Source organism: Mycetomoellerius zeteki, unplaced genomic scaffold, assembly GCF_001594055.1.
Source record: "Mycetomoellerius zeteki isolate Tzet28-1 unplaced genomic scaffold, Tzet1.0 scaffold220, whole genome shotgun sequence".
Taxonomy (NCBI): domain Eukaryota; kingdom Metazoa; phylum Arthropoda; class Insecta; order Hymenoptera; family Formicidae; genus Mycetomoellerius; species Mycetomoellerius zeteki.
Window position 1 is genome coordinate 262,058 of NW_017257173.1, and position 11,931 is coordinate 273,988.

General features: G+C 37.4%; 3 protein-coding genes across 3 annotated transcripts; 2 read left to right on the forward strand and 1 right to left on the reverse strand.

The window, feature by feature from the left end:
• Positions 1 to 532: 532 nt before the first annotated feature.
• LOC108722859 (ATP-binding cassette sub-family F member 2) lies at positions 533 to 4,140 on the forward strand. The gene is made up of 9 exons (XM_018448201.1): positions 533 to 742; positions 1,025 to 1,203; positions 1,842 to 2,245; positions 2,328 to 2,491; positions 2,591 to 2,818; positions 2,901 to 3,288; positions 3,365 to 3,556; positions 3,620 to 3,823; positions 3,905 to 4,140. The coding sequence occupies exons 2-9, from the start codon at positions 1,035 to 1,037 to the stop codon at positions 4,046 to 4,048; spliced, it is 1,893 nt and encodes a 630-aa protein (XP_018303703.1). The 5' UTR covers positions 533 to 742; positions 1,025 to 1,034; the 3' UTR covers positions 4,049 to 4,140.
• A 462-nt stretch (positions 4,141 to 4,602) lies between these two features.
• On the reverse strand, positions 4,603 to 6,523 carry Tmem98 (transmembrane protein 98). Its single transcript, XM_018448203.1, has 4 exons — positions 6,087 to 6,523; positions 5,904 to 6,013; positions 5,392 to 5,524; positions 4,603 to 5,323 (listed from the first exon to the last, which is right to left on the reverse strand). Exons 1-4 carry the CDS (start codon positions 6,240 to 6,242, stop codon positions 5,048 to 5,050), a joined length of 675 nt encoding a protein of 224 aa, XP_018303705.1. The 5' UTR covers positions 6,243 to 6,523; the 3' UTR covers positions 4,603 to 5,047.
• Positions 6,524 to 7,213: 690 nt separating this feature from the next.
• On the forward strand, positions 7,214 to 10,276 carry LOC108722860 (ubiquitin-conjugating enzyme E2 J2). Its single transcript, XM_018448202.1, has 4 exons — positions 7,214 to 7,937; positions 9,013 to 9,247; positions 9,317 to 9,445; positions 9,522 to 10,276. The coding sequence occupies exons 1-4, from the start codon at positions 7,813 to 7,815 to the stop codon at positions 9,732 to 9,734; spliced, it is 702 nt and encodes a 233-aa protein (XP_018303704.1). The 5' UTR covers positions 7,214 to 7,812; the 3' UTR covers positions 9,735 to 10,276.
• Positions 10,277 to 11,931: the final 1,655 nt, after the last annotated feature.

The window sequence follows — 11,931 nt, forward strand, 5'->3', positions numbered from 1 at the left end:
ATAACTTATACAGTCATTTTACAAAACTTCTCTGTAGCCTCTCAAATACAATTTAATTTTTTACATATCCAAAATACTGTCGCATCTTATTTCTAAGAACTACTCTCAGAGAAAGCTTTCTTCGATTTAAAACAAAAAATTTGTTTGAATCAAAGAAATTTGTGCATTGCATTATACGATTAAAGAAAAGTTTCTTTGTTTTAAACGTCATTTCTTGAAATCAAATAAATTTTTATTTTCTTCAAAGATGTTTCATTTCAATTAAAAAAATTAATTAAAAAATATATCAACGAAAGAAACAATTTTTTCAATTTAAATGTAATTTTCTCAAGTATAATTCTAAAAGCTTACGCCACATTTACTTACAAACAACTTTAAAAATCCTTGATTGTACACAAAAAAAAAATTAAAGTAATTGTAAATAATATTTGCGATAAATCTTTCCGAACGCGATTTTCGGTACATGTGGTGTCATCTAGGCGCTTACGCGTCAAACGTCAAACTCTGCCATGGAGACACTGTCCAAGTTTGACGGTTTCTCGTCCATTCGTCTGACGCACGTGTGGATTCGCGTGTCGTAAGACGGATCGTTCACTTTTTGGCGCACAATTAGATACTCATAATTATTCGCGAACAATCTCGTGTGTGGTCGGAGAGTCACTAGATCACCGGGCGGATCACACAGAAGGATAGTAATCTCGAGAAGCATCGCGACGATATAGAATCTCGTTTGTTCGCCTAGGTGAGTTCTCGAGTCTGCTCATGTCCGCTGCTTGCTTACGGCTGGTCGCCGCCTGTTCCGTCTCGTTCCAACTCACATCGCCTTATTTCGCGTCGCAACCGTTTCGTGACTTAACCGGTGATGCGACGCTGTACGTCAGTTCTCGCTTCCTTTCCCGTAGTGTTTTCCCTTGGCAAATAACGCACGTGCCTAACCTATGCCTTACGTAACGCGCGAAAACGCCGCGGCCCGATCGCTGGCTTCCTTCACGTCACCGTAACCGCAACCGCCGATAAATTCCAGGTGAAAGGCAATGCCGTCCGACGCAAAAAAGAAACAGCAGCAGAAGAAGAAGGAAGCCGCGAAAGCGAGACAATCTGGCAAGAAACCGCAGAGCAATAATCAGAAGGCAGCTGAGGACGGCAAGGAGCAGAGCCCTTGCGTGCAGAATGGCACCAACGGCACGGCTATTAGCGTCGAAGGTAAGACAAAGGAGCTTGTCATTGCTTACCGCCTATTCCCGCCTTGCAAGGTCTGAATACACTTACATTCAAGCTGCTTTTTAATTATTTTTAAATGATAGCCAACATTTAGACAGACTCGATATTTAAAACTTCTAAGATGTTTTTCTAAAAAATATGTTGAAAATACGTTGAAGAACCTTTGATTTGACATTCCATTATTATTTTGGTATTAATAAGTTGTTAAAATATTACAAAATTCTCAGTATAAATATTTTCTAGTTTTTTAAGATATTATATACATATTTTATGACAACATAAATTAATATAGAAAACACTGAATAAAAAAAAGTAATATTAATTGCTTATACAGGTCTCGAAAAGTTATGGAATTTATGTTGATGTGAGAGATATTTTAAAATAATTTATTTAAATTATTTTTAAATTATATATATATATATTTTTTTTTAAATAATATATTTATTATTGTATATACTTACAACAAGTTATGAAGATCCTTATATGTTCTATAAATATGTATTTTTAAATATGTACGTGTAAATATGTACTTTTAAAACCCTTCTTGTGATCACCTTATACTTATAAACACTCCTATTTCATTGAACATTTATTAACATATGTGTAATAAATATTTACAGAGGCATTATGTCTGAAATTGGAGGAAGATGCGAGATTAAACGCAGATGCACGTTCGTGCACTGGCTCGCTGGCTTCGCATCCGCGCAGCCGGGATATAAAAATATCTAACTTTTCTATTACTTTCCATGGCTGTGAACTGCTGCAAGATACCATGTTGGAATTAAATTGTGGTAGACGTTATGGATTGTTAGGTCTAAATGGCTCCGGAAAGTCTACATTGTTGGCGGTGTTAGGAAACCGCGAAGTTCCTATCCCGGAGCAAATAGATATTTTTCATTTGACTAGAGAAATGCCCGCAAGCAATAAGACAGCTCTGGAATGCGTGATGGAGGTTGACGAGGAGCGCGTGAGATTAGAGAAGCTTGCCGAAGAGTTAGTGGATTGCGATGAGGAGGACGCTCAGGTTTGTTTACGAACTGATATTTGTCTAAAAATCTTCATGAAAAAGAATGATGACTTTTATTTACAAATTTACGTACACATAGGAACAACTCATGGATGTGTATGAGAGATTAGAAGACATGGCAGCTGACACTGCTGAAGCTCGTGCTGCCCATATTTTACATGGTTTGGGTTTTACTGCAAAAATGCAAAAAACTCCTACCAAAGACTTCTCAGGAGGTTGGCGAATGCGTATAGCTCTTGCTAGGTATGTAAAAATTTTAAGCGTACATAAAATGTTTAGAAAAATACTATTAAAAGTTCTATCTATTTGTATAAAACATTTTTTTGCATTTCTCTTTTACAGAGCACTATATGTAAAACCACATTTGTTGTTGCTTGATGAACCAACCAATCATCTCGATCTCGATGCTTGCGTATGGTTAGAAGAAGAACTCAAAACCTATAAACGGATTCTCGTTATAATCTCACACTCTCAAGATTTCCTCAATGGCATTTGCACCAATATCATCCACGTTAACAAGAAGCAATTAAAATATTACACTGGTAATTACGAGGCGTTCGTGAAAACAAGGTGAGTTGCGAAAGATATCGCTCTGATAAATCATTTCTTATAATATCATTACTTTGTATGTTTTCTTTCTCTTCGTTTTTAGAATGGAATTACTTGAAAATCAAGCGAAACAATATAACTGGGAACAGGATCAGATTGCGCATATGAAAAACTATATCGCGCGATTTGGTCACGGTTCGGCAAAATTGGCTAGACAAGCACAATCGAAAGAAAAAACTTTAGCGAAAATGGTGGCGCAAGGTCTGACCGAAAAAGTTGTTAATGATAAAGTGCTAAACTTCTATTTTCCTTCATGCGGAACGATTCCACCACCGGTTATTATGGTTCAGAACGTCAGTTTTCGTTACAACGAGGATGCACCTTGGATTTACAAGAATCTAGAATTCGGAATTGATTTAGATACCAGAATTGCATTGGTTGGGCCAAACGGAGCAGGAAAGAGTACCCTGCTGAAGCTGTTGTATGGTGATGTACGTTGGAAATGTATATTCTATTAGTAAAAGAGGACTCGATATTATTTTTTTAACAAGATATTTCGCATTACAGTTAGTACCGACAAGCGGAATGATTCGCAAAAACAGTCATCTCCGAATCAGTAGATATCACCAACATTTGCATGAGTTACTGGATTTAGATATATCGCCTCTCGATTATATGATGAAGGCTTTCCCCGAAGTGAAAGAGCGTGAAGAAATGAGAAAGATTATTGGTCGCTATGGTCTAACTGGGCGTCAACAGGTACGTAATTTATGAAATAATGATATTTAAGAATGATAAATAATCGGATACGCTCGTATTTAGGTTTGTCCTATTCGTCAATTGTCCGATGGTCAACGTTGTCGGGTTGTGTTTGCCTGGTTGGCTTGGCAAGTGCCTCATCTGTTACTGCTCGATGAGCCTACCAATCACTTGGACATGGAAACAATCGATGCTCTCGCTGATGCCATCAATGACTTCGATGGCGGTATGGTTCTCGTATCGCACGACTTCAGACTGATTAATCAGGTACATGCATTTCCGTATGGCTTTGTTTTAATTCAAGAAAATCTAAGTTTTGTGGATGCATTCTATATACTCGATGTTTAGGTCGCTGAAGAAATCTGGGTGTGCGAGAATGGGGCGGTCACAAAGTGGAGTGGCAACATTTTGGATTATAAGGAGCACCTTAAAGACAAGGTTCTGTCCGACAACCAAAAGAGACAAAAGGACTTGGCGAATCGAGGAAAATAATGGAGGCAGCGCTGCGATTTTGATCCGCTTCTCTCTTTCCAGTGCACTATACCTCCACATTTAGGAATCTTTTTTTTTTTTCCGGAAAATTGTAACATGTTAATCGATACTGTATACGCTATTCTGTAGCGCATCAGTAATCGATTACATCACTTAGTTAATTTATTGAAGTATTAGAAGGCCGAAATTAATCCTTGACAACCCGCAGGTTGTTGTGGCGTATTGCTACAGTAGGAATTTAGAAATTGAGAATTCGTGCATATACAAAAGAATACAGATTAAATTTAAATAAATTATCGACAAGCTCTATTTATAATCATAAATATATAGAAAAAGAGAGGACAAAAGAACCCATGTGATTTGTCTTTGACGATCAACTTCATTATAAATTCCTACTAATCTAAAACAATTTGATTATCTTCAAAAATATAAAATATTGTAACGTGTACAAACATATGCAGGTACGATCGATTATATAGTCCCAAAATACATTTTTATCCATGTACGTATATAAATAACTATGATAATGTAACATGGAAGACGTCATTTTCGTATATCTCTGTGTATTGTAAAATGTCGAAAGATGTCTTGGCGAATTTTCACCGCGTTTAAAAACAATTATTAAAATATATCCTTCACGATACTTCCGACGTGTGCTGTATATATACCTAATATATATTTATATGCATTCTTTTTATAGTAACGATAATTGACATAAAATACTGACGAGTTTTTTTCCTCCCCATCAGTAATCTCGAACTTTGTTCATTTTGTGCCTTGAGATCAGCGATGATACATTTTCGCGTAATTACCGTCTGATGCATGGCTCGAATTTACTGAATGTGTACGCTATATTTACAAATTAGTGGCTATATCACGTACAGTTTTCGTTGCGATTGTGTGACGAAAACAAAATCGCGAAAGCTAGACATAATCCGATGATTATAAATACTGTAGCGACAGAGATTTTATTTCATCGCGAGATCAATCGACGTATACTCAAACTGGCGTAGAGGCTGGGATAGAGCAGGCCACTTCCTGGGCCAACGCTGCGTTTCTTAGCACCAACAGATGAGTGTCCATGTCGTTCAGGGCTTGATCAATGAATGCCAGTTTTCTGGCTTGGCTCTTAGGCACGCCGTGCTTGGTTACCAACGCCAAATGAGTCACAGCCAACACCAGAGCTGCCACTCTAGCTTCCAATAATCTGGCGTCTAAAGGAGGATACAAACTGCGAACAACGTCATCTACACGAGGCGGTATGCGTCGGGCGACCTATGAATAAGAATAAGAACTGGTAAGAAGAGTATAACACAATAATAATATACAGTAATCGCACTTACATCCACTATCTCCAGCGGAACAGTATTACTGTTGACAGTTCCGGCGATAGTAGTAAGACTGGCTGCTAAAGAATGACAAGATCGAAGCACTGCTATACAAGGTGGAGCTAAACCAGTGGCATCGTCAACCCATCTAGAACGCAAATGTATCATCTTTCTAAAGAGCGGCATGACATTTATTAAACTCACAAAGTTAATGACAGGAAGATGAATGACGCAAATGTTGCATTTTCACACCTTAAATTAAATTTTTCACAACAGATACGCAGATACAAGATATCTGCAAACTGAATCAAAGATAAAAGTTACATATTACACGCAACATTATTTATTATTTTTATTTCTTCGTCGTTACGAAGAACTAATAGAAATAGAAAGCAGATAACAAAATAATGAAAAAATACCTATAAATATCTTGTATCTACAAATTGAATTAAAGATAAAAGTGTCATATCGCATACAATATTATTTACTATTTTCATTAATTCTTCATCGTTTGATTCTCCTTTTACCTTTCAGCACCCGCCAACCACTCTTCACTCTCCCACACATCTAATCCCAAGCCAGTGATGTTCTCTCCTTCGAGCAGATCGGAGCTCAGCTCCGCGGAATCTTTTTGATTCTGGAAATAATTAAGATCATTATGTTCCCTGCCGACTGCCTAGTATCTCTGTCTCTTCTGTCACTGGACTCACGTAATAGCAGCGTTGTCTACGACAGATAACCAGGAGCACCAGAAGCGCGCCGAGGAAGACAGCGGCGAGTGCGCCCAGGGCGACTGCCACCACTGTCTCCATACCAGTGGCAGTAGTTGGTGGTCCAGCGTTACTCATAGATATTGGTGAGCTCATGGTCACACGGAATGGATCAAAAGATGACTGCCAATTTGACAAACCGAAGCGTCACGACGAGCTCCCGGATGGAGAGACAGGATCAACCGGATTTACATTGGCACCTAAAGCAAAATGTCAACAATCGCGCAGCGTCGTAATCCACTCAGCCACTCTCTCGATGATGATAACGACGGTGGGAGGCGGCGACTGTCACGGGTCTTAAGCCCCGTTCACTGTACCAGAATAGCGACGTGACTGTTAGGAATTTAGAGTGACTTCAATCAAACTCTGATTAACCCTATTCAGTACCTTTTAACAACAGTGTTTGTATCGTTATATTATTATTGCGTAGGTTTTTTATTATATATAAAACATGCACAACGACAATGTACTGATACTGGCATTAAGAATTATAGAATAGGAACCATGATTGGTGAAGCAATATCTACGTAATATCATAATGTTTAAACGTGTTGGAAGTGTAAAAGTTAATTGTGAATATGGTTTTTTCTTAATACATGGAAAAAAGATTTAGAGACAAATTATATCATTGAAAATTATGTCTTAAATAATTCTAACCTTGAATAATTCAATTTAAAATTTTTCATTAAATCTTGAAAAATTAGCTTAATGATTAACTTATCAAGCAGTACATACAATATATCAGCATATGATAATTTTTTTAATTGATAACTTCTAAAGTTATACTTCTATAAAAGTTAATATTAAAAGTGTAAAAGTAAATTATAAATATATCTAAAATTATACCTATTTTGGCTCTCTACTAGACTGAAAATCTATAGTATACGTTACGTGCACTATAGATTTTAAATACTGGCAGTGATTATCGAAATGCAGTCTTTATATATCTCTATTACTCCGATAATATTAAATTTTTATTTAAAATCGTATTTCTATTGAAATCTATTTTACTGTACGTTTTCAGCGATTTATTTTGCGTTCACGCTGAGAGTCTTCGAAAAAGACGCGCCAAATGCGTTCCATCACGCGAGGCGCACTCGAGGTTACGCTTTCCGCACATAGCGTAGTAACCCTGCACTCGGACACGAATTAATTCAGCGGATGCGGATCTCACAGTCAGATGTTTCTCATTGTCACACGACAGCTCACCGCGCTGTCAAGTTCCGTCTCAACCGGCGGTCGCGCGCGCTTTCATTTCACCGAGGTAATACGTCACTCGAGCGCTTATCAGGTTTATCTCATTCTCACCCAGTTCGACGACTCGACGAACAGCTGAGCGTTTCTCAAGTTCTCGTGCTTATCGCCAGATTTGCACATTTATCGGCGCAACGTAACCCTATCTCGTGCCGTCACACCGTTTGTCTCGACCACGCAAGCGAGCTCCAAAGAACATCGCAACGGTCAATTCCACGTGGACGTCCGCAATGCGACTCGAGGGTCGCGCAACTTGACGCTGAGAGGACGAGGACTGGATAGTTGGAGCAAAACTTCGACCTGTAAACATCACGTTAAACGACCTGAGCCATTAAGAAGGAATCTGGTTTACGCCGAGCGGAGAAAATATCGTATCTTTGACAGTGCCCGTTTGCAAGTAACACTGGGTTACATGGTAAGGATGAACAAAAAGACCAACAGTGCGACGGCCAGATTGAGACAGGACTATCTGCGTCTTAAAAGAGATCCAGTACCGTATGTTCTTGCGGAACCAGTGCCTTCGAACATCTTGGAATGGTAAGTCTAGCCTAGTTAAACGAGTTGTCAAGTAAACATTAACTAACATCAAGGAATGTTTTCCATTTAATAATACAAGTGGATACAAATATTCTATTTTGACAGTTCAATGGGTAATAAAGATAGAACGATATTTGTGTCGATTTGTATCACCAAATGGAAAGCACCTAGTGTGTAACATTCAACAATACAAATATAATAGTGAATTCAGTCACTTGCACTACATTGGTTTAATATATATTAAAGGCCACTTTATATATAGTATCTAAATGCATTAGCATAATATAGTTAATATTGATAATGAAATAATATATGTATATTCTGTATTAACTAAGATGACAATAGTTGCTTTCCATTTACACCGATTCTCAAATAATTTTCATTTGTAACGTCATAACTCACAATCAGTTGAATGCACGTTCCTTTTGCATTCTGACAAGTGAGATTCAACTGAGTTTTTACCTATAATCTGCAAGATTGAAATCGTGTCTTTAGCGAGTCTCGTAAATTCACTTTAAAAGTGAGATTATGAACCTGTGTTGTCACCACGTGATAATTTTTTTACCAAAGCAAATAATGACGTTATTAATCTGAGTATGAAATACTCGTTTCACTTCAAACTCAGTTTCATTTGTGTGTAAATGGAAAGCAGCTAATATCATTATTGGGTATTTAATCATTTAAAATGTTTATATGTTTCTACATTTAGCTTTGTTAATTTCATCGCTGCTTTTAGTATGCACTAATCTAGTATAATGCAAGTGACTGAATTTGCTATAAGATAACATGTGTTGTACATAACAGTTAACATTGTTGAATGTGAAATTATAATATTGACTGCATTTCGCAGAAAAAGCAGCTTTGTAATTTGTGTAAGATTCTTTAATATGATTTATTTATTATTCCAGTGAGGAAGAATAAGACCAATCGTAATAATGCATTATACAATCATTGCAAAGCTGTTTTTTCTACTGAACGCAACCATTGAATGTTATGTTACTATCAGTTAGTATTTACTAAATAATCGTGAATCAGCTGTTTACGAATGATTTAATGTATGTCCTGCTTGTTTCAGGCATTACGTGGTCATAGGACCGGAAAAAACACCATACGAGGGTGGATTTTATCATGGAAAACTCATATTTCCAGGAGAGTTTCCATTCCAACCTCCTAGCATTTATATGACCACTCCAAATGGCCGATTTAAAATCAATACAAGATTATGTCTATCCATTTCCGACTTTCATCCAGATACATGGAATCCAGCATGGAGCGTATCTACTATTCTTACTGGTTTACTCAGCTTTATGGTACATTCCTTGAAATATTTCGACAGTGTAATTTCGGAAAGATATTTAATTATAGTCTTGCGTTTACAGATTGAAAAGAGTCCCACGCTCGGCAGCATTAATACAACAGATTATGAAAAGAGACAGCTTGCTGCACAAAGCTTAGAATATAATTTGAGGGACAAAATGTTCTGCGAACTCTTTCCAGAAACTGTCGAGGTAATGAAGCTGTATTAATAATAGCATATTATAACGGAATTTAGAAAACTCTCAATTTGACATAATATTACTGTAGACGGTCAGAACAGAACTGGAACGTCGGAAAGAACTTGAGAAACAAGCGAGGCATCAGTCCGCTGCGTCCGAAGTCTCTTCGTTGATAAGAGACCAGTTCCAAAGAGATCAAAATCCACTGCACAGCGCACTGGCAAATCTCGTTGTCATCATTGGCTTCGCGGCGTTCGCGTACACGGTGAATTATGTGCTGAAGAGCATAGCCATGGAATAAGTCCAAATCAGAATTATATATTTTAAGCTACACGGAACAAAGAGAGAAAGAGAGAGAGAGAGAGCTGTAACAATCACTTATATACATCCGGGAAAGAGGAGGATTACATGAAAGAAGATATAGGTTATATTTGCCTATCGATCAATCTTTCAAATTCGTGCAGACCGAGTTCCATTCGGTTCCACGCGGCTTGGAACCTTCGCCAGTAAAACTGTGGATAGTTTCATAGATTTTTATATCAAGGATTGATTGTAAGATACAAGCTGTATTATACTTGCAAATTTTACGCGCTCTAGCCATTAACAGATAATCTCTTAATTCGCATAAGACACGTGCGCAAGACGGAACATATAATCACAGTGGCTTCCCTGCCATTTTTCTTATCAGACTTGCTCTCTTCTGACTTATAAACATAAATATGGGGAACCAAGTTTCTTCTTTGCGGTGCTGACATCCTTCCTTTTATTGAATTTTCTACACTTTTACGATTGATTGTATTCAAATGTATCCAAAGAAGTGTGTGTGTGTGTGCGTGTGCGTGCGTGTGTGCGTATGTGTGTGTGCGTGCGTGCGTGCGTGTATGTGTGTGTGTGCGCGTGTGTGCGTGTGTATGCGTGCGCGCGCGTGTGTGCGTGTGTGTATATGTGTGTATTAAGACACATTTGTTCAGTCTCGTTTACAGAGAATCTCGGATAGAAATGCACAAATTGATTACACTTCGCAATGTGCCAATGAAACTAAATCCAAAATTGAAACGCAATTTCGACGAATCAGATTATGCTTCGCAGCCTGACTCATTCTGTTCATGGAATGAATCTACATTTTGTAAATATGTGATAAGGTCGGAGGCGTTATTGCGTTCGAGAGCGTGCTATTAACATTATTGTGTTATTTTATTTTTATTAGACGTAAAACAAAAATAGAATGATGCAATTGCACTGATAATGCGCTCCCTGAATGCAGAGATATAATAGGTATCTCTACGCCATTAATGTAAAAAAGCGAATATAGTTATAGCCATCACATCATCGGTGATTATCTCGACTTCCTTAAAAACTTTACGATTGATATGTTTCTCTGTTTAGACATTAAAATGGCTCGTAGTATTATTTCTTCGTGAATTTCTTCCATTTAGATGGCATTTCTTCCTTAATTGACATGAAAAGAAACTTTTATAATTCAAGTAAATTTCCGCTCTACATGACTTTTATTATGTAATATTGAAAATATAATATTGCGTAATTACTAACTGAAAAAATTGAACTGAATTATAATTCGAATATATTGAAAAATAGATTAGATATTTAATTCTTTTTCTTTTTTTACACTACATCGATAATCTCTACCAACAATTTATTAAATGGTAGGATAGTTGTTTAATATATATGATATTGAAATGTATGGTTTTTATCGGAACTTACTTCTCTGTTGTATCTTTTTTGGTTAATTTCTGCGGGCCATGGATTTTCGATTTTATTGAATATTCTTTCAAAAGATAAGACCATTTCGCAATTATGCTTATATTCTATTCTACCATCATATATGTAAACATATGCGTATCGTAATTATTAAATTACGACGAAATGTAAATACCTACTATGTTATTATTACTGTAAGCGTGTGGAATATAGTTTACTTACCTGAGAAATATCGAGAAATTTCAAGACTGTCTTTATCGAATCAAATTATCCAATATCCATTCAATCCTTTGCTGAAAAAATCTAATTACGTATCAAAATTAGAAACTATGTAATATATTTCAGAGAATTGCGCAAGGATGAAGCAAACAGCGTTGAAATTTTAGATGAGCGGTATCAGCAAGTACGATTTTTTTTGCAACTAACAAACGAGTCTATTAATAATCGACGAAGACATACGATTCCGAAAGCAAATTGGCGGAACGCACCGGTCGTTGCAGTTCGCCGCTCAAAGAGACTCCTGTTACAAAGAAATTTCGCAAACGAGAGGAAGCTCGTCTACGACTTATCGTCGGAATACGAATGGAGAGACAGCGAGCATTCTTTCGCGGTTTACCGTTCCGGTAAACTGTTAGAATCCCAGCGCTGAATGCCTCGTTGTCCGGGTGCGCTCGGGAGGAAGGATGCGTCCTGTGAACCGAGCCCGCGCGATCTTGACGAATGTCGTGTTTATGCCTCCTTACACGGACCGCAGATAAATCCGAGGCTTTCACGACGCT

What these genes read in the sequence shown, in the direction of transcription:
- LOC108722859 (XM_018448201.1), top strand. Translation starts at nt 1,035, where the DNA reads ATGCCGTCCGACGCAAAAAAGAAACAGCAGCAGAAGAAGAAGGAAGCC. An exon ending in ATGCGTATAGCTCTTGCTAG is followed by an intron (nt 2,492 to 2,590) that starts GTATGTAAAAAT and finishes TCTCTTTTACAG; the next exon opens with AGCACTATATGTAAAACCAC. An exon ending in TGAAGCTGTTGTATGGTGAT is followed by an intron (nt 3,289 to 3,364) that starts GTACGTTGGAAA and finishes TTCGCATTACAG; the next exon opens with TTAGTACCGACAAGCGGAAT.
- Tmem98 (XM_018448203.1), bottom strand. Translation starts at nt 6,242, where the DNA reads ATGAGCTCACCAATATCTATGAGTAACGCTGGACCACCAACTACTGCC. An exon ending in TGGTTGGCGGGTGCTGAAAG is followed by an intron (nt 5,525 to 5,903) that starts GTAAAAGGAGAA and finishes TTTGCGTTCTAG; the next exon opens with ATGGGTTGACGATGCCACTG. An exon ending in TTCCGCTGGAGATAGTGGAT is followed by an intron (nt 5,324 to 5,391) that starts GTAAGTGCGATT and finishes TCTTATTCATAG; the next exon opens with GTCGCCCGACGCATACCGCC.
- LOC108722860 (XM_018448202.1), top strand. Translation starts at nt 7,813, where the DNA reads ATGGTAAGGATGAACAAAAAGACCAACAGTGCGACGGCCAGATTGAGA. An exon ending in CTGGTTTACTCAGCTTTATG is followed by an intron (nt 9,248 to 9,316) that starts GTACATTCCTTG and finishes TTGCGTTTACAG; the next exon opens with ATTGAAAAGAGTCCCACGCT. An exon ending in TCTTTCCAGAAACTGTCGAG is followed by an intron (nt 9,446 to 9,521) that starts GTAATGAAGCTG and finishes ATATTACTGTAG; the next exon opens with ACGGTCAGAACAGAACTGGA.